This window comes from Salarias fasciatus, chromosome 2, assembly GCF_902148845.1.
Source record: "Salarias fasciatus chromosome 2, fSalaFa1.1, whole genome shotgun sequence".
NCBI lineage: Eukaryota > Metazoa > Chordata > Actinopteri > Blenniiformes > Blenniidae > Salarias > Salarias fasciatus.
The window spans coordinates 14,808,391-14,835,453 of NC_043746.1; the positions used below are offsets into that span (position 1 = coordinate 14,808,391).

General features: G+C 42.6%; 5 protein-coding genes across 8 annotated transcripts; 4 read left to right on the forward strand and 1 right to left on the reverse strand.

Moving 5' to 3' along the window:
- Positions 1 to 1,379: 1,379 nt before the first annotated feature.
- Positions 1,380 to 3,075, forward strand: selenoh (selenoprotein H). 2 transcript variants are annotated; one of them, XM_030110015.1, is made up of 5 exons: positions 1,380 to 1,485; positions 1,565 to 1,697; positions 2,146 to 2,288; positions 2,568 to 2,687; positions 2,819 to 3,075. In XM_030110015.1, the coding sequence occupies exons 1-4, from the start codon at positions 1,470 to 1,472 to the stop codon at positions 2,672 to 2,674; spliced, it is 399 nt and encodes a 132-aa protein (XP_029965875.1). In that variant the 5' UTR covers positions 1,380 to 1,469; the 3' UTR covers positions 2,675 to 2,687; positions 2,819 to 3,075. The 2 variants fall into 2 exon arrangements, with proteins under 2 accessions (XP_029965875.1, XP_029965884.1); XM_030110024.1 differs by having other exon boundaries at positions 2,822 to 3,075.
- Positions 3,076 to 3,811: 736 nt separating this feature from the next.
- On the forward strand, positions 3,812 to 7,948 carry clp1 (cleavage factor polyribonucleotide kinase subunit 1). Of its 2 annotated transcripts, none has more exons than XM_030115846.1 (6): positions 3,812 to 3,894; positions 4,282 to 4,556; positions 4,674 to 4,781; positions 4,883 to 5,002; positions 5,127 to 5,264; positions 5,366 to 7,948. In XM_030115846.1, exons 2-6 carry the CDS (start codon positions 4,284 to 4,286, stop codon positions 6,050 to 6,052), a joined length of 1,326 nt encoding a protein of 441 aa, XP_029971706.1. In that variant the 5' UTR covers positions 3,812 to 3,894; positions 4,282 to 4,283; the 3' UTR covers positions 6,053 to 7,948. The 2 variants fall into 2 exon arrangements, with proteins under 2 accessions (XP_029971706.1, XP_029971697.1); XM_030115837.1 differs by having other exon boundaries at positions 3,830 to 3,850.
- A 188-nt stretch (positions 7,949 to 8,136) lies between these two features.
- On the forward strand, positions 8,137 to 19,758 carry zdhhc5b (zDHHC palmitoyltransferase 5b). Of its 2 annotated transcripts, none has more exons than XM_030104757.1 (12): positions 8,137 to 8,295; positions 10,223 to 11,630; positions 12,201 to 12,322; positions 12,540 to 12,697; positions 13,171 to 13,343; positions 13,492 to 13,594; positions 13,745 to 13,836; positions 14,055 to 14,187; positions 14,873 to 14,981; positions 15,138 to 15,244; positions 16,385 to 17,319; positions 18,322 to 19,758. In XM_030104757.1, the coding sequence occupies exons 2-12, from the start codon at positions 11,482 to 11,484 to the stop codon at positions 18,425 to 18,427; spliced, it is 2,187 nt and encodes a 728-aa protein (XP_029960617.1). In that variant the 5' UTR covers positions 8,137 to 8,295; positions 10,223 to 11,481; the 3' UTR covers positions 18,428 to 19,758. The 2 variants fall into 2 exon arrangements, with proteins under 2 accessions (XP_029960617.1, XP_029960625.1); XM_030104765.1 differs by having other exon boundaries at positions 8,159 to 8,385.
- On the reverse strand, positions 19,288 to 24,248 carry tmx2a (thioredoxin-related transmembrane protein 2a). Its single transcript, XM_030104776.1, has 8 exons — positions 24,060 to 24,248; positions 23,856 to 23,916; positions 23,001 to 23,114; positions 22,382 to 22,458; positions 21,575 to 21,681; positions 21,326 to 21,391; positions 21,087 to 21,216; positions 19,288 to 21,009 (listed from the first exon to the last, which is right to left on the reverse strand). Exons 1-8 carry the CDS (start codon positions 24,246 to 24,248, stop codon positions 20,845 to 20,847), a joined length of 909 nt encoding a protein of 302 aa, XP_029960636.1. The 3' UTR covers positions 19,288 to 20,844.
- pmf1 (polyamine modulated factor 1) lies at positions 24,146 to 26,991 on the forward strand. Its single transcript, XM_030104786.1, has 5 exons — positions 24,146 to 24,643; positions 25,168 to 25,273; positions 25,625 to 25,725; positions 26,228 to 26,423; positions 26,852 to 26,991. The coding sequence occupies exons 1-5, from the start codon at positions 24,429 to 24,431 to the stop codon at positions 26,915 to 26,917; spliced, it is 684 nt and encodes a 227-aa protein (XP_029960646.1). The 5' UTR covers positions 24,146 to 24,428; the 3' UTR covers positions 26,918 to 26,991.
- The last annotated feature ends 72 nt before the right edge of the window (positions 26,992 to 27,063 follow it).

Consider the following 27,063-nt stretch of genomic DNA (forward strand, 5'->3'; position numbering starts at 1 on the left):
GGTTGTTGCTGTTATTCCCTTAAGACTGTAGATTGTCAACATTACCGATGCTCTGATTGAAATAAAGAGATGCTCCAAGCGATCTTGGCTAAACTGGCAGATGCAGACATACTGCTGGACTTGGACTTGTCTCTGCTTTCTGGTGTTCTTATGGCCCTTTTTGGCCAAGAGGTCGACCGGAAGATCTAAAAATAAGTTAGTAAAAACAAATGACTAGGACCCCTTTAATAATAACAAGAAAGGAGGAGCCTAACAGGAAGAGGCCACAGAGAACAGAGTTTACAGCTACAGTCGAGTGTACAGGCTACCTATATAAAATATTCAAATCAGTATTTCTATTTTACCTGACTACAGTTCAAGTCTGTCAAATCCTCAAGAAGAAGGTGTGCATCTTTGCCCCTCGCTCCCGGATCGCGCTGCTTTTCTCCTTGTGCTCCAGATTCTCCACTCAAGCCACAGCTGCACTAACTCTGGCCTTTAGAGCAGTGGGAAAAGCAGACAAAGCATAAATGTGGTCCCAGTGGAAAGGGAGATGAAATTATTGAGTAATGTTTCTAACTCATCAATCACAGATGAAGCTGGCCTATATTCATCATCTCATCTTTCACTCCCATTGTTGGTGCCTTGGCTATGAATGTCTTATAGTCAGGGACACATATTGAACGGCTACAGAATGTTTTAAGCCATACTCATGTGTATTCTTTGAAATGAGAGGCAGAGAACAACTCCAACAGAGATTTTAAAATGATTAAGGCCTTGATGCTCTTGATGTGCAAGAGAAATATTCCATGCAAATACATACATTAGGCTTCGGGTCAGCTTCATGGAAATGCTGAGGTAAGTCTACCTGCAGGCTCTCTCAGCTTTCCTTGGAGGCTGTGTACTCTTTGTTAGCACTTGCTAAATAAAGTAAGAAACACATTATATTTTTTTAAGTTTTGAATGCCAGAAAGTGTACTGTACTTTACTTTATTTTGAAATATGCATACATGGGTTTATTTCACTATTTACCAACCAGCTCACTTAATGTTATTCTTAGAGTACACATTGCCTTTGAAACATGATTCCTCGAGATTTGGTTTGTAAGTTCCTCATATTAGACAATTCACAAGAGGCGCAAAGGTTATACTTCTTTTCGAGTCTGGCAGAAGATTGTCTGCTGGAAACACTAAGCACAATTTGTATTTGTGTGGTAAAACTGGCATTTTAAAAACATCCAAAGATCCTGTGCCATAGCTTAATGTGTTTTTTTTTTTTGAAAAACTTAATCGCTTGGAAATAGAGAAATAAATAGAAAATTCAGTGAAGAAGTACCTCTTACCTCCACAGACGTCCATACACTACCATCTCTGAGCCTGCAAGCACCTCCCCAAGATGGCGACGGTTTAAGCACGTCCCTCGAGGGTCGCCCCTCTTCCGTACAAGATGGTACGGTCCGCTTTGCGCGGTAAAGTCCATCATCAGCAGTAATGGCGTCCAAGGCAGGTGAGTGTGAAGAAGACTGTAAACATTGCAGTACAAACACAGGCTGCGTTGTGCTCACAGAGAACGTTTGTTTGTCCAGGTCGAAGAGGGACGAAGCGCAAAGCGGAGGTCCAGCCCGAGGAGGAGCCGTGTCTGGAGAAGAAAGAACAAGGTGAGGAGAAAGAGGCTGAAGATGAAGAGCAAAGTGGGCCAAAAGTCATCATTGAACACTGGTGAGTAAATGACAGAATTTCAGAGTAGTTTGTGCACACATTACACTGAAAGGGCGTTGCTGAATACCACTGCATACTTTCCATTGGAGAAGTGCATTCGTACAGGGCAGCCAACGATGTTTGTGTTCCCTGTTCTCACTTCTGGAAAGACCGGCTTTTTGGCAGCAAATGTCTTAAAAGACATGATGCAGCATGTCGGCACTTGATGAAAGATTTGTTACTTGTGGAATCCATCATCTATTTAGCAATATCACATTTTCTGCATCGTCATTGTTCTATGTGCATTTCTTTCAAGTTTCCACTTCATGAGTTGTAACTTCAGGTTTCAATTGATTTCACATAATCCCCCTCAATACCTAAAAGCAACGTGCACAAATACCTGGACTGATTTATGCAGTGATTTATGATGTTTGATATGCTCTACAGACTGGTCTATTCTCTTTAACAGTAAAAGCTGACGAGTGTATGGGCGTAATGCCGAGGAGGTGAAATCTGCCCTCTTGGCTGCCAACCCTGAACTGAATGTGGTCCTCAACCCTGAAAAACCTCGAAGGAATAGCTTTGAGGTCACTCTGCTGGATGGAAGCAAAGGTGGAGTACATTATGACAAATTCAGAGTAACTCTGCCTTCTATGTAAAAGCAACCACTGCAAGGAATGTGACCTTAAAGTCTTTGAACAAGGAACTATGAAAACACTGGTTATAATTAACAGCAGTCATATAAAATTGCATGTTATCCTTGCAAAACTCATATTGAATTCCACAGATTTTAACATACATTTCCCACAACATTTATATTTGACACCAAATTGATTTTCATACTTTTCCTTTTCATGTCATACATATGTCTGCTGTGCCTCATCTCTACAGAAACATCTCTGTGGACTGGAATAAAGAAGGGTCCACCACGAAAGCTCAAGTTTCCTCCACCTGATGCGGTTGTTGCTGCCCTGCAGGAGGCTTTGAAGGCTGAATAGATGCCCATAGAAGGTCTGTCTGAATAACTCTCCCACTGATGTGCAGAAAGACAAACATGGAATAAACTGTTGTAGGAATGCTCAAGACTAATATGAACAATATGTCTTTGCTTTTGGTTGTTTCTTGTCATGTGTCATGTGCAGCAGTGCATTCAGGAGATACGACTGTTGGAAGCAAAATGATGAGGAGTGACTAAAGAGAGGTTCTCAGTCTCTCCCCTGATGAGCCAAGCTCCAGCTGCCATTGTCTTCTGGATACACAGTGCCATCTAGTGGAGCATCTCTGAGCTAAAATACCCAGTGCTGCGTTTTCATCTTTTTCAAGCGTTCCTGTTGTCATTTATCAAAGGGTTCATTGCTTTTTTGAATATATTTTGCTAAATAAAGTTTCTCATATTGTGTAGATGTTTCATGTGTGCCTCTGTTCCAATGGCAACCTCAGATACCATCATATCTGTAGTTGACCTAATATGTAACTTGGGCTTTTAGAGAAACTTGGTTCCACACTTTATTCTAAATGAAGTATGAATTTGATAAATGTCGAGATTACTCCAAGCTCACATTTGACGTAAAATATTCTTGAGTAATTAAGGAGCGGGAGAGTGGATCGCACTTTGGTGTAAAGGTTCTGTGTTCTCCTGTGCATAAGTCGGTTTTCTCAAGTTTCCCTTGTTTTCTCCATCTATTCTTCCATCTATCATTTTTATACTGTCAGTGGGGGCTGGAGCCAGTCCCAGGTAATTATGGGAGAAGGTAGAGTACATCCTGGTCAAATTATCAGTCTATCACAGGTCAATTTAAAGAAGACTGACATCCACCGACCTGAAGTTTGACACAGGACACACAAAAATTTCAGAACTCTGAAAAATAACTTACGCATTAAAAATGACAATTATTCCCTGATGCATGGTGTGATGCATTGACTGTATCATGTGGAAATTGCTTATGTTACCCAAAGACTGAACAGGCCCTTACTTATCTATACAAGTAAAGTGCGTATAAAAAATTGACATTAAAACATTATTCAGCTGTAATTTAATTCCTAAAATATTAAGAATTTAACGAAATAAAGCATAAAGGTGGCTTGTGAATTCTTTTAATTGGTCGGATTGAGTTCGACGGACGTGACGACATCATCCCGCGACGAGACACGGAAGCAGTTCTTCATGAGCACAAGTGAGGGCTCACTTTTAACCGACATTAAGGCTCAAAAGTTGTCTGTAAGTAGTGTATATCCAAAATTAAAAGGCACTCTCATATCTGGTAACGTTACAAGAGAGTTGACGATGTTACACTTGGTTTTATTCGTTATTTTGTGGATTTATCCACATGAGTAACAATAGATTAGCATCGGTAAGCTAACTGGTTTGTGACGCATGCGTGCACGTCCTTCTGTCGTGTTTACATAGTTGTGTTATTTGTCTCTTCTACCTTTATGCGTTGATTTATTTACAACCACTTCACTATATTGCTTGACGAACGTTTTGAGAAACGTTGTCAGCGTTTCGCAGCATAGCCAACACCTAAGCACTGTGGAATACTTGTGTTCCTATGTCTTCTCGATATACCTTTCTGACCGCACATGTAACCCATGCTTCTCTCGCCAGTCATGGCAACAGAGGTTGTGGAAAAGACGGGCGAGGATGCTCCTGCTGCTGGGAAGCTGAGTACCAGGTTTGACCTGGAGAAGGAGACCGAGCTCCGGTTTGAGGTGGAAGCAGCTGAAGCAGCAGAGCAAGTTGAACTCGAACTTCTCACAGGAATGGCTGAGGTGTTTGGCTCCGAATTGAACCGAAACAAGAAGTATACTTTCGGACCAGGCTCAAAGATTGCAGTTTTCACTTGGCAAGGCTGCAGCGTGAATCTTTATGGGAAACCAGAGGTAGGTACCCATATAAGTATGAGCCTCTTCTTTTTTCCACATTTGACACTGTAGCTTTTTTGTGTTTTTCCTAGTGTATACTTTTACAAATTCACTGTGATCATTGTGTGTTTTCAGGTTGCTTATGTGTCAAAGGACACTCCTATGCTGCTCTATCTGAACACACATGCTGCTCTGGAACAGATGAGAAAACAAGCGGAACGGGACAATGAGAGGGGGCCTAGGGTATGTTTGAAGAAGGAACTCTTGTGTTCAGGAATCTTTATTGTAAGATTCTTGGTCCAGGGTAGACTTGTTTGAAATAACACCAATTGAATGGCCTTCAGGTGATGGTGGTGGGGCCAACAGATGTTGGGAAGTCAACAGTGTGCCGTTTGCTCCTCAGCTATGCTGTGAGAGTTGGCAGGAGACCAACACTTGTGGAACTTGATGTTGGACAAAGTGGGGTAAGATAAGTTGGCAGACATCATAAACATTTTTTGAAGAGTGATGTACCAGTAGCCATGTTTCTTCATGCACTAAGCATCGAAATCAAGAATAATCATGTGAAATGCTGTTGGGTTTCATCAGGTGTCTGTACCTGGCACTGTGTCAGCACTGTGTATTGAGCGCCCAGCAGATGTGGAGGAAGGTTTCTCAGTTCAGGCTCCTTTGGTCTATCACTTTGGCTCTACCACTCCGGGCACCAATATCAAACTTTACAACAAGGTAAGACAACATATACTTGACCTACTGTAAACCACAACTTTAGTCATTGTTTAATAATCAATTAATTAATTTTTTCACTTTATTCTTACTCTACTCTCAAGCTGACGTCGTGTCTGGCTGAGGTGTTTTCCCAGCGCTGTGAAGTAAACAGAAAGGCCAGTGTGGGAGGCTGCATCATCAACACCTGCGGCTGGGTCAAAGGCTCTGGTTACCAGGCTCTTGTCCACTGTGCTTCCACCTTTCAGGTGGATGTGGTGCTCGTGTTGGACCACGAGAGACTGTATAACGAATTAAAACGAGACCTTCCTCACTTTGTACGGGTCGTGCTTCTCCCCAAGTCTGGTGGAGTAGTGGAACGCTCAAAGGACTGCCGGCGAGAGGCTCGGGAGGAGAAGATCCGCGAGTATTTCTATGGCTTCCGTGGAGTGTCTTTCTACCCTTTTTCTTTTGAAGTGCGTTTCTCAGATGTCCGCATCTACAAGATCGGGGCACCGTCAATCCCAGACTCCTGCTTACCCCTGGGAATGTCTCAAGACGACACACAGCTGAAACTGGTGCCAGTGACACCAGGGAGAGATCTCACATACCATGTTCTGAGTGTGAGCAGTGCTGAGGATGGAGAGGAAGGTGTGAGAAAAGGAATAGTGGAGAGCCCAGTTTGTGGCTTCATTGTGGTAACTTACGTAGACACCCAGGCACAGGTCATGAAGGTATTGTCTCCGGCACCAAGACCACTGCAGAGACATACTCTGCTGATCATGGACATCCGCTTCATGGATATGAAATGAAGCAACACCTCCGGGAAGTGGAACTTCTGTAAGCAAAGAGTATTGCTAGACATTTTTTTCCCCAGTGAATATATTATCAAATTGTTGAAATTGGTAGCGACTATTCATTTCACTGGATTGCATTGACCATAGGCTCTATGCACAACTCAACCACTTCCTGAACTTCAGGAGGCTCCTTCTTTGCTGTCTTTCATGATAGGACGAGCTGATTAATACAGGTGTGTCTGAAGTTGTTACAGAGGTCAGACACACCTGCATTAATCAGCTCGTCCTATCATGAAAGACAGGAAACAAGGAGCCTCCAGAAGTTCAGGAAGTGGTGAAGTTGTGCATAGAGTCCATTGGTTTCTGTAGAAAGGGTTGTTTTATATGTCCTCAATAACTTTTTTTTTAAACTGTTCCAGGAATACCTAATCCATTTTTTATTAATAAAATTTTTAATGTGCGAAAATGTCTGTGTGCTTTATCTTATCACTCTTATGAAACAGACTGCTAATTTAAAAAAAAAACAGGCATGTCTTAATTATAACCAAATTTTTCACCGAGGTTCCACTCCTAAAGAAATCAAACTGGACTGAACTCCTTCAGAGACTTTTGAATGTGTCTAAAAGTTGTTTGACATGTTTTTCTTTGTATTGTGTCCTTCCTGCAGAGTTCATTTGTTGTATCTATTTTGTAACACAAAGTGCACTGACCTGTAGGCCATATCCTAACCAGTATGGCAGGAACTGTTTATGAGCACTACAACAGGAGCTCATCAGATATTTATGTTGTAAACAGCCGGCACCTCATAGTGGAGTGCACTGAGTGTTCTTTACACCCACCTGTGCTTTAACATTTTCTGTTCAGTTCTGAATACGTCTCCCAGGCTGACAGCATTACATAATGATGGGCACATATTTTGGCCACGATACTAACACAATACTGTGTTAAATGAGTGAATGTGTCTCTCTCACAGATGGTCATAAATATGCTAACAATTCAGTAAAGTTGGTCAGGTACAGATTGCATTTGAATGCAATTGTTTATTGTTTGTTTTTTCTGAACATCTAGTTTGAAAGATGATTTAGTTATTTGATATTCTTAACATATTTTCTTGACTCGTGTTTTCTGTACTTGTAGACAAACATTTTGATTTAATCGATAGGATCTGGCTGTTTTCTAGATCAGAATCAGATTCTGATTATGCTCAATACAATAAACAGAATAATCCATAAACGGTGTTGGCAACCATTGCCTTTTCGAAGCAGTGGATTGTTTTCTTTTGAAGTCTCTCAAATGCTTGACATAGTTTTCCTCAACCAATAAACCACTCTAAAAACGAGAAAAATAGCTTTGCGAATTTCACACAGGACAGAAATAGTTTTTTTACTCCCAGATAAACAAACAAACAAATACAAATTGTTTGTATTGTTAATCCCACAGAAACGAATGTAATAAATATATAACAAAAGTGAACAGTCCAAGTTGTTACAATAGCTAGTAGTATTGATATTTTGAACATGAAGAAAACCAAAATTAAGCATTTGGCCAATTTCTGTGTGATGTTATGTGACAGGTGTACAAAAAAACAATAACACAATAATAACATACTACATTTCTTAGAATTATTTTACCGTTTGTCATGCCTCAAATTGAAGATGCATAGGATGGTGCTCTCACCTCATTGCCAGAATGCTATGAGTTCAAATACCAGTTGGATCTAAATGGCATCGATGCATGTCTTACATTAACTTGACTTTTTAGTTTAATTCAGTAAATCAACATCTACTTTTAATTTTCTCTCTTTTTTATTTTGATATTATTTTTGATTGACTTTTATGTCTGCATTTTCATTCAGCCCCTCAAATAATCCGTTGCTATTTTGTTTAATTAAACTCAATTGATCAAATGTTTTTTTTTCGTTGCAATGTCTTTTTTTTATCCTTTTATGTTTATTTTTTACCATGCAAGTGTGAAGCTGTTTACTACAAACTACCTGTATGATCGATTGATTCATTGTCAATAAATCTGGTGTTTTATTAATTAAATTCACGACTAAATTGTGACGTATGGAGCTACTCTACAGGCCACGCCCCCTCGATTCTGATTGGCTGCTCGTCCCACCTGGGGGACGAGGGACTAGTTCCGGGATTCCGATGTCGGCCTAGGAAGAGGGCTAAGTAGTTTGCTAGCGGCTAACTCAAGGAGGACCGAAACTACCTACATCCTAAAGACAAGGCAGCCCACATGTTTAATATCAGGTGTGTGTTCTTCTTGCTTTTGCTGTTTGTTGTTGAAATGAAAGCGGCTTGAGGCGCCGCGTCGGTCATCAGTGAAAGCTAGTCCGCCAGGTAACTAACGTTAGCTAACTCTTGTAGCTGTGGTAAAGGACCGAGTGGTGTCGCAAAACAAAAAAAAAAAAAAAAAAGAAAAAAAAACTTTCGAGGCTTGGTGAAAGCTCAGGGAGCCACTACCAAGTGATTTAACGCCGTTCTTGAAAATACGCTGACGCGGAACACTGCATGGTGTGCTAGTTTGAGGCAGGGCTTTTGATGAGGTTCGTGGTGCTGGGAGAAGATTATGGCAGTTGTCTTGACTGACTCCTCTGCGCTGGCCTGCTGTGCACCGCTCGGTCTGTTTTATCATCCAAAAAAATGAAATGACAGTAAATCCAGTGGCTGGGATTTACACAAGACACCAGCAAGTGACTGTAGGTGTGTCACTGTCCCTCGGTAAACGGGTTAAATCGTCTCGGTCGGCCACTTAGCCATGTCGCCTGCGAGGTACAGATTGTTGCGGCGGCATGACAGGCAGGGCTGGACACAGATTTTAGGATTAACATCCATTATAGTCGGGAGGGGGGGATTTGTTGTTGGGCAGATGAGATGATTAACAACAGGCACACTGACATTCTGCCTCGACTGTAGCTGTGTGTTTGTTCGTACGGATGATTGCTGAGGAGAGGGGTGTGTCCAAACTATCAGGTTACGCTGTTACTCCGGATCCGTTTTCACTGTGTTCACAAACGAGTTTTTCACCCGAAAATGAAGGAAATTAGCATGGTTATTGAATCATCGATAAATATCTATACAGAGCAAGTAAAACCAGTGTTTCAAGTTGATTTACAACTCCTTTCACAACACATAACTTTAAATGTTGAATAGTAAAGAAACTTTGAACATTAGGTGACTTACAGGTATTCCCTCCATCAGAAATCCAAGAGTCTGCATATCACTACTACCAAGAAAATAACAAAAAAGGCTTTTTACAGAAGCACAGTGCCATGCAGAGAACATGCAAACTCAGCACAGACAGACCCAGCTCATGCTCAAACTGCTCATATTCTCTCTGCCAAGGGAAATGATTACCCATTACTTCATCTTGTGGTCCTTTAAAGATGCTCTTAAATGATAATACTGACTGAGGGATCTGGAGATCATCCAGCAGGTTGTTTTCCCGTAGCATTTTGGCACTGGCAGGAACTGCCAGCAGGTTTCTGCCTGACGATCTTAAGTAACACACAGGTTAGAACAGGGACTGCAATTTAGCTGTAATCCAGTGATCGGCCCTGCTGTGCTTTATCAGTGACAGATAAAATCAATGATCAATCTCAGCCAGCCTTGGTGGGGCATTACAATTTGATACATGCGTTGTTCACATGTCTGGACTAATGACAGGTTGTGGTTTCTTGTGCGTTGACTTCCATAATGGGAGGGGTTTCTTATGACCACCTTAAGACATTGATATGACAACTGCCTAACGACAGGAACTTCTTAAACAACACTTTTATGCCTAATGGTGAAATGTGTATGCTCACACGTGTTAACGCAATCTTTTTAGGACACTTTGTTAGACACTCAGATTGTTGCGCAACCTGAGTGAAACTATTCACTTCTCTCTCACAACTTAACAGGCGCTTTAGGCTTAGCCCTAGACTTGACCTAGATAAATATCTCTTAACACCATCAGAAAATTTATCATACATCAGTGTTATAAAGGAAATTGCAAAAGTTACCGTGAGAAGAAGCTTGATGTTTTTTCCCTTCTGTAAATATCAGGATTTTTGATAGACTTACAGTTCATTCCTCTTATGATTAGGTCGTTTTTGTTGTGATCACTTCAGTCATTGTATGTCCAGTCACTTGTGTCACTTTATTTTATTTATTTATTTATTTATTTTTTTGACAGGGGCATTTTGCAGTGTACACAGCGAACCAGCGGGTGACAGAATACGGGACACCAAGGTTTTCAAAAGGGACGACAATGTTTCAGACCATGTAGCACCCACGCTGTAAAAGACATTCTGGAAGAGATGCGAAATGGCGAAGGAGGTGTTTCTGCAGAGAATTTGGAGGAGCGAGAGGTTGCTACACCCACACCAGGACCAGTGCGGTGACACCTCTGTGACATATGCAGGACTTCTTTATGGAAGGAGCTGATTTTTCTCTCATTTTAACAAAGACTGAAGATCAGGAACTTTTGAGATCCAGCGGACTCTGCCTGGCTAACTGAGCCATTTTACATGTATTGGCAAGGCTGGATTATTATTTTTTTTTAATTCAGCTTTTTTAAGATAAATTGCAGCTGGATTTTTATTTTACTATTTTTTTTTTTTTTTTTTTTTTTTTTAAATGTTGAGCAGCTTCCCACCACTGGTTCAAAAGTGAATTTGTTTATTTTCCTCTGCTGACGCTTGAAATGCTGGAACTGTCCCTTCTGCCGCCATCCTCAGTTTCTTCCTCCCACCCAGTGCCTAAATAAGCCCTCCCGGGACGATCACAGAAGTCATCAGCAGCTGCTGCGCTCAATCCTCTGCCTCTTCTCCTCCATGTGCTTCTGCTCCTGGCCTGTTGGTTTCCCACCAGTTACCTCTTTAATTTTTCGGTTGTTTCTTTTTATATTCACTTTTCTCTGAGAAAGATAATCAGAACTGAAGCCTAGTGACGAACATTCTCGTCAGCACAAGTTTCAGGAGCATTAAAAAAAATCTCTTGTAGATGCACTGCAGTCATTCAGTTGTACTGGTGCCAGTGAGAAGTTAGGGATTAAATTTCTATTTTGCACCAAATCCACTTGCATTCAAGCCATAACTAAATATATACATATTATCTACACATATTTTTGTATCACATTGCTCTTGTATAGCTTTGCTTTGATAAGCTTTAATGAACATTATGCATAGATATTAAATATTTGCAAACTGAATTGAATCTAATTTGTTTACTTGTGAACAAATTAGTTTTGGAAGACGATTTGTGTCTAAACAGAGAATCCCCCATGTTTTCTTCCACCGGCTGCTTTGCATAGTGTCCCCCCTCTTCAAGTCTGTAGTCATGGCCCCTCCCGTCAGACAAACACTCTTTTTACCTTTTTGACCATTCAGATTTCCCCTTCACCCCTGTAGACAATAGTTTTCTTTCTATCTCTCCGTCTCCCTTTCCTCTCTCATGCCGGGCTTCAGCGGTGGCGGGGTCGGGGGAGGAGTAGGCGGCCCTGCTTCTGCTCCTCCCCGTCCGTTTCGCCCCAGCCGGTACGTCCCGGTGTCCGCAGCCACCACGTTTCTTGTCGGATCAACAACCCTCTTCTTCTGCTTCACGTGAGTGTTTCAAGGCAACTTTGAGTGTTCATGTGTTTGAGCAGCGAAAATGTATTTGCCACTAACATTTCCACCATCGTGAGAAACGTCACCTCATTAAATCTAAATAACGATGGAATTTTATCGACTAAATTGACACGTACGTTTTTAATATAACAGTAACTACAAGTGATACTTCCTTCATGTGGCTTCTGGTGTCTGGACTATGTAATACCTGCAGTGCACACTCGCACATCATCTACATTTGTAGAGAAAAAGAGGCCGTGTGAATGTGCTGATGATATTACGTGTGTTTGCAATAGAAGTGTACACATTGCGGTGTTTGTTTTTTTCCTCAAGCTTCATTCAGATGACTTTTATTGTTTGCAGTTTCACATCCTCACACGTGAAAGCTCATTTTCGATCACACCCTCACTTCAGTGACTTAGATTTTAAAAAGCTTTTTAACAGTTGTTGGACTATGGAGTTTCACTTGATTATTTTTCTGTGCCGAGCCAACATTATGATGGGGTTTTTTTTTTCCTTTTTTGTTTGAGTATTGATCCCCTCCTCTCTTCTCTCATTATCTAGATGCCCATGGTTGTCAGAGTATTTCTCCTCCCTCATTCCCATCTACGTTGCTGTGATCTTTCTCTTCACCCTCGCCAACTTCTGCATGGCCACGTTCATGGACCCGGGAGTTTTCCCCAGAGGTAAAAACACATCAGCAGTGTGAGTTTTCTTTCCAAGAAAGTTCCAATGATGGCAGTGCGGTGCTCTTGAAGAGTTGAAATACAGTGAAAACTATCAGCGGTTGTGACCACGAGCTTGTGGAAACCAACTGAAGTGATAACCCGACAGAGTGAGAGCGATCGGTGATCACCAAGAAGCCTGGTGTCAATTTTGTGTGTCTTTGCGTGTCGTTTTTAGCGGAGGAGGATGAGGACAAAGAGGATGATTTCCGTGCTCCCCTGTACAAAACAGTGGAGATCAAAGGCATCCAGGTGCGCATGAAGTGGTGCTCCACCTGTCGCTTCTACCGCCCGCCCCGCTGCTCGCACTGCTCAGTCTGCGACAACTGTGTGGAGGTATGTGTACGCACACGATGCAATGACATGCTGTGTCATATCAATAAATTACTTGTTTAATTATATCAAAGAGGAAGATTTGAAAGTTCAAACCACTGTTGGGGGGGGGGGGGGGGGGGGGGGGGGGGGGGGGGGGGGGATGACTTTGCCATGTGAGCTTTTCTTTTTTTATCTAGAAGTAACATCTGATAAGACAGCTTGAGGTTGTAAATTCTTCAATTACATATTTGAAAATAAATGCGTTTTTATTCTTTAATGGCTGATGTAGCTTTGGCTCAGTTGGGAGCAGGATGGTTTCTAATCCCAGAGGAGACAGTTTGATTTCACAGTGAGCTTCTGCAACCGCCCAGATCTCTCAGATTCTTAGTTTTCCACATGGAACCTTGAAAGTAGAAGTCTGGATGGGAGCTTTGTCATCATTACTTATTTGTCAGTAATATCTTTAAATATGTTTCGACCTTGTTCTCTCTTAGGATTTTGACCACCATTGTCCATGGGTAAACAACTGTATTGGACGGAGAAATTATCGCTATTTCTTCCTCTTCTTGCTGTCACTCACCACCCACATCATAGATGTGTTTGGCTTTGGCTTGGTTTATGTCCTGCACCACCGCCAGCAGCTGGACACGCCACATGCTGCTGTTACGTATCCTTTTCTTGGCCGGCCAAAGTCCTAAAAATTCCGAACACATTAAAAACACTTTGTTTCCATTACAGCTACGTTGTTATATTGACTTATGTATTGTTTCACTTTCCTTTGGTGTGGTGTGATCTCCTTGACCCTGTGTTCCCAGCATGGCTGTGATGTGTGTAGCCGGTCTGTTTTTTGTCCCAGTCGCTGGCCTGACTGGGTTCCACATAGTGTTGGTGGCCCGCGGACGGACCACAAACGAGCAGGTACACACAAGTGCTTTCTCCCTGCGTCGTTGCATTAATTTTAACACCTTTTGTTCTGCTGTATTGTTTATGTTGCAACTGAAATGGGTTGGAAACTATGCATAAGTAAGGACAGTGGATTTTCCCACTCCCCCTTGTCTGTCCCCGTAGGTGACAGGGAAGTTTCGGGGAGGCGTTAACCCTTTCACCAACGGCTGTTTGAGGAATATCTCGCATGTGCTCTGCAGCTCCCAGGCCCCCAGGTCAGTCATCGCCTCTTCTCCTTCAGTCTTTTTACGCCCTGCTCCGCAATTATTGTTTTTTCTCCATGCCCCCCCCCCCCCCCCCCCCCCCCCCCCACACACACACACACACACACACACACACACTTTATTGTTCTTTGTAAGTATGAGATTGGCCTTGCTCCGCCTTCTGTTTCATGCGTGGGTCAACGGTATTTAAGTACATGTATGTGCTGTAGATACATGGGCCGATGGCGGAGCCAACAGACGGTGGACGTCCAGCCACCGTTCCTCAGACCGTCTCTCACCGAGGCTCAGCTTGAAGCCAAGGTCTTGGACAACGGCATTCAGAACGACCGGCACAGCACCAGGGTGAGGAACATTCAATCCAACAGAAACATGAGTTATACATGTTTTATAGAGGACTTCTTCATACATGAATTGCGATATTCAGACATGTCTGCTTTATGCTGCATGTTTAGTTTTAAAATACATACTTCGGAGGGATGAATGCATTGCAGTTTTAAATTTGAAGGGGTTCCGTGACTGTACTGCTAAGAGGTTATTGAAGAACAAGAGGAGTCTGCAAATATTTGTGTCTCAGATCATCTTTCCATCTTAGATCTCAGCTTTATCAGACCATGTCAGTCAGGTCCCGCCAGCAGATGCTGGGCGTAAGGGAGGGTTCTTTCTAAACAGGTTGGATTGTGGTAGAGAGCCAGAGCATATTGAAAACTAACTTAGAATAGTACTTTGGAGTTGGTTTTACAAAATAGAAACTTTTTAGCTCTGTGAAATTGTACTGAAATGTTTTGTTTCATGTTTGGTTATTGGACAATGTGAACTTATGGAAATAATACAAAACAGGCAGCTCTGTAACTGCTGTTCCAGGATGAAGTATTGAGCCGTGTATTGAGCTCATGGAAACCATCAAGTTATGTTGGAAACAATGTGTTTTTTTCTTTTTTTTCCTCCCATCCCCGTCTGTACCGGACAGCCTTGTCTGCGAGTCTGAACTTAACGTTTCTGTTCCTGCTGTTGTTTCTGTTCTTTCCAGTCCAAGAGCAGTCTGGATCCGATGGAGAGCCAGTCAGCTGATGCAGAGCCTCCACCTCCTCCGAAGCCGGAGCTTCGTTACCCTGGCCTGCCCCGGGCTGACACAGAGGGTGAGAAACACACACACAAAAACACAAAAATGAATCCAGCCAGTTGCAGGTGTTTTGCTGGATATGTTTTACCTCTTGGTGAGCAGACATCCGTTCGTATTCTGATCACACACACACCTCTCATTTAAGTGTCGCTCTTGGTTTCTCTTCACTCAGAGAGCAGCTTGTTAACCGAAGCTCCACGCACACCGTCGATGTACAAGTACCGGCCAGCTTACAACAGTCCGGGAAGGAACCACGCCGGCCACCCACATACAAACAAGGTACGTCACACATGCACGCACGACACTGGCTCTTCGGTGTAGTTAATATTTTATACGCCGCGTATATCCAGGGAACAAACAGCTGTGGTGGTCGTTAGTGCTCCTGATTTGTCTTTTTCTTTTCTAAAACAACAGCTGTAGTCAGTTGCTAAGAGCATAACAATTTCCTGTAGTTTACTGTAACAGTGGGATTAGTGGCTCATATGCCGTCCCCCTTATATTTTTCTCTGTGGTTAATTCATGCCCCTCTTTTTTGTTTTTACTCTAAATTGATCATTCAGTGGCCATCGGTCGATCAGTAAGTTTCAGTGTGTGTGTTTCTCTTTGGCTGTCTCTGTGTGTTTGAGTGAAATCTCTCCTTTTCCCCCCCGAGACTGCATTGACTGGAATGTGTAGTTCATGTATCGTATGTATTTGTACCTCCATTTCCGTGTTGACACACAGAGTCCTTGACATGCAGTATCAGTGCTTGTTCAGACCAGACTGTATATAAAGATGGACGACTCGTCATCTCCTTTTCACACAGTTTTTGAAAGTGAAGTCAAGACATACAAGATGCCGATCGCCTAACTAGTTCTATCAATGGCTACCAGACTGCAGCAGTGACTGAGCGAAAGAACTGCAGTCCTGACAACTCTGTCTCAAGTTACTAGTCACCAGGGCTACAAATAAGCTCAATGTTTCATCCGATTTTATGGTATCAAATAACACAATATAATTAATAAAAAAGAAGTTCTTGGACACCGATGGAGATTTAAAATGGCCCTAAATTGACACAGTACCTTGGAGTTTTAACAACGGCCAACCGCTGAGAGCGATGAAGATGTTTTAGCTTCACTTTCGAGCCGCTGTCATGTCCTCCGTCTCATTATACAGTCGATGGTTCCAACCAGTCAATGTTTACAATCCAGTAGTGTGATGATGGAGTAGAGCACCGGTCAAGCATCCAGTTCTCCTCACCACTCTTCTATCCAAAATTGTGCAAAAAAAAAAACCAAAAAAACCTTTCTGTCCCAGTGGTAAGACGTTAATTTTTAACCCCCTCCTTCCTCCTCCTCCGCTCCTTTCTTCATCGTCATCTCTTTTCCTCACCCTCTCCCCTCCTCTACCTCTGGTCTGTCTGTCCTCCTCTCTCCTCAGATGATCCGTGGAGAGAGCCTTGACTCTCCATCTCCATCCATCCTCCAGTCCAGCCGCCAGCCCAGCTACCGCTCGGAGCCAAGCAGCCTGGACGGGGCCACAGTGGTGGGGGGAGGTGTAGGGGTGCGCAGAGTGGGAGGGGAAAGGGGTGAGGGCCCCGGGGGCCCCGGCGGGTTCACTGGGGGGGTGTCGGGGGGCATGTCAGGTTACTCCCTGACTGGGCGCTCCTACACCTCCTACCCATCCTCTCTGGTTCTGTCCACCGGCGGCTCGCGCTCCTCCAGCCTGCGCTCGGCGCACACCGCACATAACCCGCTGGCCACGCTCCAGTCAGAGGGCACCACAGACACCAGCTACAAAAGCCTGGCCAATCAGACGCCTCGGAACGGCAGCCTGTCGTACGACAGCCTGCTGACGCCTTCCGAGAGCCCGGAGTTCGAGTCGGCCGCCCACGAGCTGTCGCCGCAGAAGCCTCGCGCTCCGTTTCCCTCGGCGGTGGTGTCAGGCCAGCCCGGGGTGGCGTCCCCCGGTAGCCCGCTGCAGGGCTACACGTCGCCCTTCCTCTCAGCTCAGCTCGCCCAGCAGAGGGAAGGGCAGCTGCTCCAGGGCTCTGCCACTTTCTCCTCCCCACACAGGGCGTACCTGCGGGCCGTCAGCCCGCCCCCCCCTTCCTCCTTCGGGCCTCCCGAGACCCACCACCTGCTCCAACACAACCAGGACTTCTCCTCCCGAGCCCCCCGCAACCCTTCCTCCTCGTCCTCTTCCCCCGGGGCTCGCTCCCTAGAGCCCCCTGTCTCCCCACCACCTCGTGGCCTCTCCCTCGGCAAGTCCCTGTCCTACACTGGGGAGGCAGGGTCCCAGCACAAGCCTCGACTTGCAGGAGGGGGCGCTGTGCTGGGAGGGGGAGGAGTTGGAGGAGGGCAGCCGGCTCCACAGTGAGTAGTGATCCTTCCATAAATCCGTCAGCCTGATACTCTTCTTCCTCCTTCTCCTTTACCTCCTCTTCTTCCTGCCCGGTTTGTGTCAGCTCTCCCGCTCCTCCCTGATCTGTGTGAGTCTTCCTTTTCCTCCTTCATGGTTTACATTCAGTCTGTGCTTGTTTAATGTTGTTTGATGTGTGTATGGATGTTTTTAAGGGTTTCCTAGTTGCAGTGTGTGTGTGTGTGTGTGCGCGCCCATTAGTGTTAAAAGCATGCCAGTGTGTGTTTAGCTCTGTGACAGCATGCTTACTCATGCTGCGATTTACTTCTGTCCTGTAGCCTTTTTTCGTCTTTGTCTACCCTGACACACTTGGGTTGTTTTCACACTGCTGGGTTTGTCTGGACGAAAGCAAGGGGGACAAAGTAGACAAGTTTGAATTTGACATTTTTGGCATTAGATCCAAAAGTGGAAACGTTTGCATTGAATTTGTCTTTTGACGCCAATTATGTGGCAGAAATGTAATAAATTTACCAGCAATAGTGCAAGACGGGCTAAATGTAAAGTTTTTAAATCAGTACAGTGGCTCTGATTCATTTCAGTCTGTCCAGAGGCTCTTTTGTTCCGTATTGATTTCAGATTTCAGTCGAGCTGTGCTAGTTTTTTTTTTTCTTTTGAGATGGAGTCACTGTTATAAAGAATATATACTTTTTGCTCACATAATTTGTACACTCTGCAGAATTTGTACTTACAAATCCCCCGAGCAGCAGTCGCACTGTAATTTGTTCATGTTAGAATAAAGACTTCCACGGTGTGAACACATCCTCAACTACCAAATGCCTTACAAAACCACCGATAAGAAAAACACAAAAACAAAAAAAGAAACAGTTTTGTCTGTGCTTGCTTGATGTTTTCGAGGTAGAACCACTCACCTCCACCTCCCATTCTCCTCTCTCCTCACTCCCCTCTCCCCCTCCATCCTCCCCTTGCTTCCCTTTTCCGGGCGGCTGTCCAATCAGATCCACTTCTCGCCCAATCTTGGCCAATCACACCACATCCAAACCAGGGGGCGGAGTGAAGAAGGTAACCGGCGTTGGAGGGACCACATACGAGATATCGGTTTGAGTGACTAAAGTTCCCCACGAGGTCGTTTCACAAAGACTGGTTGGGGGGAAAAAAAAAAGTCACCGGACAACTTCCACTTGTCTCTTGTCTGAGCTGGATATTATTCATGACCGTTTTCCTGCTGCAGTGGACTCAAGGAGCACGCCTGTCCGGTACTCAGTTTGTCATCTTTGTTAATGCCACTGGCCATTCTCTCTCTCTGCCAGCCTTTCAGATTTGAACAAAGAGTAACTGCTTCATTTTTCACAGGATCGGTTGTCTCCGTGCGAGAGCCATAGACTGATGTGACCGTACGGTCACGGCTGGGTACAGATATGTCTATAGAAATACACATCGCTATCCAAATGATTTGCTCTTTTACTTTGGTACATTAGCACACGGCGTATTGACAACGGTGTCCGACACTCGAGGAATGGATGGCCTTTATCCCGTGGATGTAAAAAAATTTCAGAGGGGAGGATTTAGGACTGCTGACCAATGATGAACGTCTCAACGGACCACACAGCCTGATTTATCGAAGAGTCCGACCTATAAACAGTATCATTTTAGTTTTATAAATCTTTTTTTAAGATTTTTTTTTTTTTTTTTTTATAAATGTATAAAAATCGTACAGATTATCATTGGGTGAAATTGTTAGGTATGGCAGATGACCTTGATGACTTTTGGCAGATGTACTGTATGTAATTATTCATGAAAGCGATTTCAAATCAGTTGCCTGTTTATAATTGATGGCTGCATCAGCCGGTCTTGAGCTCTTGCTGGAGTTTTCATTGTCCAGAGATGACGATCGTTTTGGTAGACACCTGAAGTGGCAAATAGTTTAGCTCAACTATTTTTTTTTCTTTTCCTTTCTTTCTTGAAAGCCACAAAGAAATTTAATTGTCAGGATTGCAGCACAAGCATCTTTGTGGAATGTACGCTTGTAATGTTGATGTTAGAGACATTATGCAAAATCTGTTTGTAGCTTTAAGATCATTTTATGTCTTTTGGTGTTTTTTTTTTTTTTTTTCTGTTTATTTTTTTCAGCATAGTTTCTGTCAGTCCATCAAGACGCTAGTGGAGTCATACCTTTAATGGATGGCCAGCCAAATGGGGCAGTGAGGGAAGGGCTTATTTATTTCACCAGACAACAATGATCTTGGAGGTCTGGACATAATTTCAAAGATGAGACAGCTGGAATATTTTTATGAGGAAAAAAAAAAATGGTTGTACATGAAATATTAGATGTAGATTCAGAGAAGACTGGTTTGTAGTTGGACACTTCTGGTTTTTGCCTTGAGACCATTCAGTAAAGGAAGTTTTTTTTAAATTTTTTTTTTATTGACAAACTTTTTTTTAAACAATTATCCTGAAACAAGGCAGATTAGATTTCTTTTGATTGAGTTGTTAAACTTCAGTAAAGGTACAGCCGATGTTTTTGTTAATCCACTGCCATGCAGAGAGAGGAATAATTCGAGGGAAGGATACGGGTTCGTCAGTTTCTTTGTGGACTGGGCATTACAGAGGATTTATTTATTGAATTCTGTTTTGATATCAAGCCCCACAGCAGAAAGTCAAAACTGTCTGAAGGTGGCACATCTTTTTTTCAGGGGGCAAATTACTCGTTTGAAGCACACAAATATCATCTGTCAACCCAAACAGCTGTCAGAAGCTTTCAACCCAGCTGGGCTGCGTCTTCTCAGTGTGCATTTGATTTAATTTTTTACTTTTTATTTTTCCCCCGTCTGTCATGCTGAATGCTTCACTGGTGTGCGTTCTTGTGTGATTATTGTTAAATGTCCACCAGACGTGTGTGTGTGCGCGTGCGTGCGTGTGTGTGTGTGTGGGCAGCATCGAGGAAGAGGCATCATTAATGGCACAAGACGCAACCATCATACAGAGATTCAGAAAACCTGTGTTACTTTTCTTCCTGCACTGGCCAAGAGACGGCGGCCATTGAACAATCTGAAATTTACCGAGAAAAGAGAATCTACTTGTTTTGTGAGATAAAATATTGCTATTGTGAGCTGTGATGATGAATGAAATGAGTTTCACAAATATCTGTAACAAGTACATTGAAAACATTTCCAAAATGGCCTTACAAAGACTTTTTAAAAAGATGTCTTCTCAGAATAAAAAGGTCAAACTGTTAAAAATCCCACGCATGTTTTCGGTCTCATTACCACTTTTACTTTGCTTATGAAATACAACACAAAAGTAAACACAGCAGGTGTAAAATACAGTTCACATGCAGTGATGAGAGCTTGCTGCAAGGAGAGGAAAAAAAAAATCAATTTACAAAACAAAGAGTCTAAAATAACTTTAAGGCTTCAACAAAATGCCTGAAATCACCCAGTGACGTGGCACCATCCGTATTCAGTCGAGGTTGAACTAATCTGCTCTTGCAAACATGTAAGGCTTGGTTCTGCTCCTCTTCCTCACTGGTCCTTCTTGCTCTCTGGGGTTTGCTCTGTGCCGTCGTTCTCATCACCACCCTCGACCGGCGAGCCGTTCTGCTGCTCCTCTTTCAAGCCCCGGCTTTTATTCAGCTTCTTAGATTTCTCGAAGAGCTCGTTGAGGTTAAACTCTCGGATGATGTTCTCCTGTGGATGAAAACACGGGCTCACTGTTGACATCTACTAACAGGAAATATTTAATCTTCCGCGACATTTGAACTCACGTCATTGAAGGTCCAGGACACAGCTCTCCCTTTGTTGTCCACCATCGGGCGTCTCATGACTTCTCGCCCTCCCTGAAAGAGCAGCACTGACGGCAGCTGCTTGGCCAGAGGAGACGTGCTCACCTTGTACCTGCTCAGACAGAATTCAGGGAAAAGTTAACACGTCTGCAGGTAATGGCTGAATAATGCATCTGCAATTAAGCTGTGAACGTAAAGGCAGAATGTAACGGATGACTGACCTCTGTGAAACATCTCCATAGCGTCCAATGTCCACCTTCCCAAACCGGAGTCCAGTACAGTTGTACCTGCAGGCAGAAAGTTAATGTGACATTTTGGCTGTTTTCTTGAATCTGACCATAACCACAGCCTTTTTAAAAAGTATCATCTCTGACTGATTAAAAAAAAGAAATGCTAATATATCACAAACTGTAAACACTGTTCGGTGAGAGAACATGACACTGTTATTTAAGAAAGAGAGGATTACTCACTTGAGAGAAAGGTCAGCAAAGATCGAAGCGAATGACTGGCAGTCAGAGGACCAATTTGCGTAAAACTCCACGATCCAGGTGACTCGGCTGTCCCTCTGTAGCTCGTCCTGACAGTTCAACAAAACATCACAGCAAATGTTCACCTTTGACATGGGGACATCATCGTTTGGCAAAGTATGTTTATCTAATTCTAACATTTGGTGACAAACTCCTGCTGTATCAGTTATTTGATGGACACTTGTCAAAAAAAAAAATCAATCCATCCTTGATGTCTGCTGTATTCAGACGAGGATCATTTGTGTCTAGAGCTGCTTCCAGTTAATACTGAACCAAAGGCAGAGTGCCATGTAAAAAGCATGCAAACTGCATTTAAAAACAATTAGAAAAAGATACAAATTCCTCAAATACTTCCTTATTTTTTCCCATATAAGACGAGGTCGCGTGATTGCAGGTGACACAATGTTCCAGTAGGGGGCACTGTTTCTCCATAAATAAAGTCCACTATTGAATCAAGGCAGAAACCTTCAGTTCAGCTATTTGGTGACTGGAATTTGTACTTAGTTGTGAATGTGTCTTTTTGAGAAACTGTCAGTTGTTTGTTAATATCAGTAAATAGAAACTCGCTCTGCTGACTGGGAAAAACGCCAGCATCACATGATCAGAGCATGGATAAAACACTAACAACCGCATAAATGTGCAGATTTATTCACTGAAAAAAGATACCAATCAGCTGGGTTTAAATAATATCAAAGAGGCCTTTCATACTAATAACATCCAAATATTAATCCAATATCAAAACAGACTCACATCGATGGTCTTGTCACTGAAGTATTTAATGTACTCCGGGCCCATGTAGAGAGGAGGCTTACAGGTCATGACGAAAGCTGGGGACAAAACCCATCAACAGGTAAGTTCACATCAGCAATCAACAGATTAACCTTTACCAAAAACCTGAAAGTACAATGAGAGGTACACAACTTATTCAACTTGGTGCAGGTTAGTTAGTTAGAAGAACTAACTAATTCATACACAGCAGAGAAAAAAAACAGTGTGCTGTCTTATTTTAACGTCTGCCTATTATTTCTTCCTTTTCACCAAAGATAAGTTAACAGAAGTTACTTTTGTACCTGTCACACATTTGACTTGCCACACATTCTCACAAGAGACTGCAGTTTTCAGCTCACTGTTCATGTTTCAAGCATTTTGTCATAAAAATGTGCCTGAAGCTTTAAGCATAAGCATCACACATACAGATATCAAAGATTATTGTTCCCTTAATTCCAGACTGAAAAACTTTCCTTCCTTCAGTCCTTTTAAACAACCTGTAACATTCAATTCGATTATAACTCTTTTCTATTAGATTGTAACTCTTTCCATCACCTTGCAGCCTTGAGGGGATTGTAACAGGTGCTTTATGTCCACTGACCTACACACAACGCCAAGTACAGGATGCCAAGCCGAATGTCCAGCCTGAAGAAGAGGATGACGTTGGCCACTTTGCTGAACAGGAACAAATTCCCAACGTGCTGCTCCAGTGTGACTGAGGAAGAACAGGAGAAGGAGAGATGAGGAGAAAAGACCTTCACACTGGTGATCAAGGTCAGATAAAAGCAGGCCTGACTGTAACATTTACAAAACAAAGCTGACGCTTTCAAGAAGTGCCTCCTTCGCGAGAGGCAGTTACATTTCAAACCATCCTAGTTAATGTTTACCAGTTCGGCGCCATTAAGGCAACTGTGAAGGTTTAAGTAAAAGATAAGGTTCGATCAGGAAACTACTTCTAAGATATCTCTTATTTGCCCTGGTGACTGAGTTGCTTGGTGCCAAGAAGTGGTCAAAGGTGTTTTCCAAGAGGGTCTATAAAATAGACCCCTAAAGGAATGTTTATCTAGCTGAAGGAAAGACAAAGAGACACAGAACTCCAGCAAATAGATGACACAATTCCTCCAGAAGACATGAGCTTCAAGAAAGTCACACATCCAGTAAATGTGCAAAATAACTAATTTGAGTCCACAATTACACTTTCAATTTTCTGATTGTGTATCTCAGTGTGGAGGCCTTGTTCTTTGTGAGAGGGTCGATAAACATACATCTGGCCCAGGGGCCTGTTTATTTCCAAATCCGCCCATGCTGCATGCGTGAGTAGGCTGCTTTCTTTTTCTTTTTTTTCATTAATGTTGACAGTGTAAACCAGTGAGTTTACACATAAACACACGTGCGTGTGTGTGTGTGTGTGTGTGTGTGAGGGGGGGGGGGGGGGGTAGTGATGATGAGTACTCACTGGCTCTTCTGTTCTTCATCATTACTATTGCGCTGAGAAACATGAGGATTTCCATCTCCCTCTGCAAAACAAAACGAAAAAAATAAAACAATAATATCTATAAAATGACAGCAACAACCTTCCCGTTGGACTGCAGCAGGGCTGCAGATCGTCCCTCCATATTTAGCAGCGCAATACAATCCGCAGCAGCTCCACCACTCTCACCCAGTCAAAGTCGCAGGAGTTTCCGTCCTCCCTGTCGCTGGCCAGGTGCTCGCACAGCCCCGGAGCCTTCCTGACCAGCACGAAGGCGACGGTCATCAAGAAGGACACCACGTAATACGGTTTGAGAAGCCATTTGTAGATCTGGGGTAGATGGTATAAAAAGGTGAAGAGTCCGGTTATTAGAGCCATGTGGACGGAGACCACAGCGCGAGGCTGAGAGTGAAGTGACAGCTGAAGAATCAAGGGAACGGAGTGCACTGCGCATGCGCCGGGAAATGCGCGTTTCGGTATTTGTGGGTCCAACAGCTCGCCGTAGATTTGGCGGGAGATGTGAAATGTAAACACTGCAGACGAGACCGAGTAGCAAAAATGGAGGAAAGTAAAGATACAACACAGAATGAGGCTGCAAACAACGTCAGTTCAAAGGAGTCTACCCAAAACCAAAGTACTGACGCTTCGGGAGAAGTTTCCTCACAGATGTCTGCGGGAAAACCGTCCGAGAAGACCGAGCCTCGGTTCAACAGGCTGAAGTTGTTCGATAAGGTGATACAGAAAAGCATGAACAAGTTCATCGAGCATATCAGGTAACATGTTTGTGTCTGACTGTTTTCCTAAACCTCTCAAAACAGCGTTTCTATGCATCAAGCCAAGTGGCAATGCAAGTTTATTTTTGGTTGTTTAATCAGTGCAGTGCTCCTGCATTCATGCCAACATTAAATCCGAGCTGATTTAGAAATCAATGGATTCATAAACAAACAGCATTAATTTTGCCTCCTCTACATTAATAATCCAAATAGTCTACTATTTTTGTTTAGAGGTTTATTTTATTACTATGAGTTGGCGTTATAATGTTCAGACTACATTACCAAGGTTTAGATCAACATCAGTATTTGATAAGCCTCTTAAATGCAAGTATAAGGCATTTTAGTATAGTTGAATTTAAGAGTTATTTCAAAGTGTGTTTGGTGTTTGTTTAATTCTGATATATGGATTAAAAACCACATTTGTTGTCGATAATTCTTGTGAATATCAGATATATCAAATTAGAACATTCTGAATTGTTTTAACTTTATATATAATTTACCCTTGTGTTTGTTGTTTCACTCAGTTTCAACAGATTTGCCAGCATGTTTCGTCCACTGTACAAAGAGAACCCCCAGAGGATGGAAAGAATTCATGAACAGTTCATAGAGGACTTACAAAAGAGCATACAGGTTTGTGCCATATATGAAAGAGAGCATCTTAAAATGTCTATCTCAATTATATTGAATTAAGTCCATAGTTAAGAAACATTAATTAATGCTATTACTTCTTTATGCTCTTCACCACATTCTGTTTGGAAAAAAAGTATCCGCTCACATGAAAATTGCTGGACTGCATTGAGTTTGTTACTTTGTCTCAATGTTTAAACCTTGTAAATTCATTTTGTTCAGCATGCAAAAAAACTAACAAAGAACAAAACTACAGAAAAATAGTCTTTATACTCATGCACATACAGAGACTGCTCTAGATATATTTGTTTTCCATTTTCATTAAAGAATGTTTGTGTTTGTGCGTGCATAAAGGAGGACATTAGCAAACTGATTGAAGAAGGACGACTGGAACTCAAACTGAATGAGCTGGACAAATTGGAGAGCGCTGCCAAAAGCAATCCAAGCCCTGCATGGTCAGTGAGCGCCATTACAACTCTTCCATTTCCTTCTGTTTTCACACCACTGAAATGAGACTAACTCCCACCTAGAATCCTGTCGATCATCTTTTCTTATTTCTGTTGCTACACGAGCTTGTCAAAAATTGACTAACTTCTTTCACTCTTAAAATTACATTCAGAATTGTGCATGTCTGAATAGCAATGAGGAGTCTGTGAGCATCTACTTATTACCTCAAGAGAGTAAACATGTTGTCCCAGGGCCAAAATGGCTAAAGGCAAATTCTGGAAAGTGTAAAAATGACAAAAAAGTCAAAAACTAGTAGTAGACAGTAATATGTGCAGTGAAGGAATGAGTGAAGCAGCAGTGAAACTATGGTAATGCCAGTAAAGTAGCATCAAAACCATACCAAGGGCACAGGTTTATGAAATCACATATGGTAAATAACAGTACATGTGGGATCATCACACCTGACATTGAAAGTGTTTTAATGCAGTGTCATGTTCGATGTTTTCCTAGGCGACCAACTGGGGTCCCTGAGAAAGACTTTTGCAGCTTTCTGGTGCCGTATTATCAAAAGCAGGAGGCCTACATGCTGCTGAAGCTGAAGAAGATTAAGGCAGAGAACGCTGCGCTTGCACAGAAAGTTCAGGCTGGCAGAGACAGTATTACTCAGACTGAACATTCTATTTCTGCTGCGGTTGATGAATGGAAGGTAAGAGGGAAAGCTCAACGGTCATATTGAGAATGTCTTCTTTTTAAAAGCTTTGTTTCATGGGTTTTTGCATGTTTTCTTTAACACAATAAATTGTGTAAATTGTATGGCTGACATGCATCATACATCTGGGAGTGCAAACACCAAAATGTTCACGAAATACATAGATTATATTTCATGATTCATATATTCAAATATTTCATTTGTTTTAACAAGAATGAGAGTTTTTATTTTAATCTACCATTTTAGTCACATTATGTTTGTCTGTTCTTGTGACTTTTCTGCAGACCATTTCACTGGTCATAACTATAATCATGCGGGAAATTATAAATGTCTTACGGACATTTTTCCATTGCTGAATTTTGAGCCAAAAATCTTTTTCAGATGTTCATAATGTTGCTTTTGTTTTCTTTTCCTTTCACTTTCAGGCATCGGTTACAGAGTTTGAAACACTGGCAGCGTCTCTCCAACCTGCTGATGTGTTCGATGTTTGACCCACAAAGGATTCTTGTGTAAACTATCTTATCTGTATATTTTACGTTTGTTTGCTGCACCTTGCCTGGAAATAAAGAAGAAATGTTGGAAACTGTTTATTCTTTCCATGCCTATTTAAGTAATAATTAAGCCTATATATTAATAT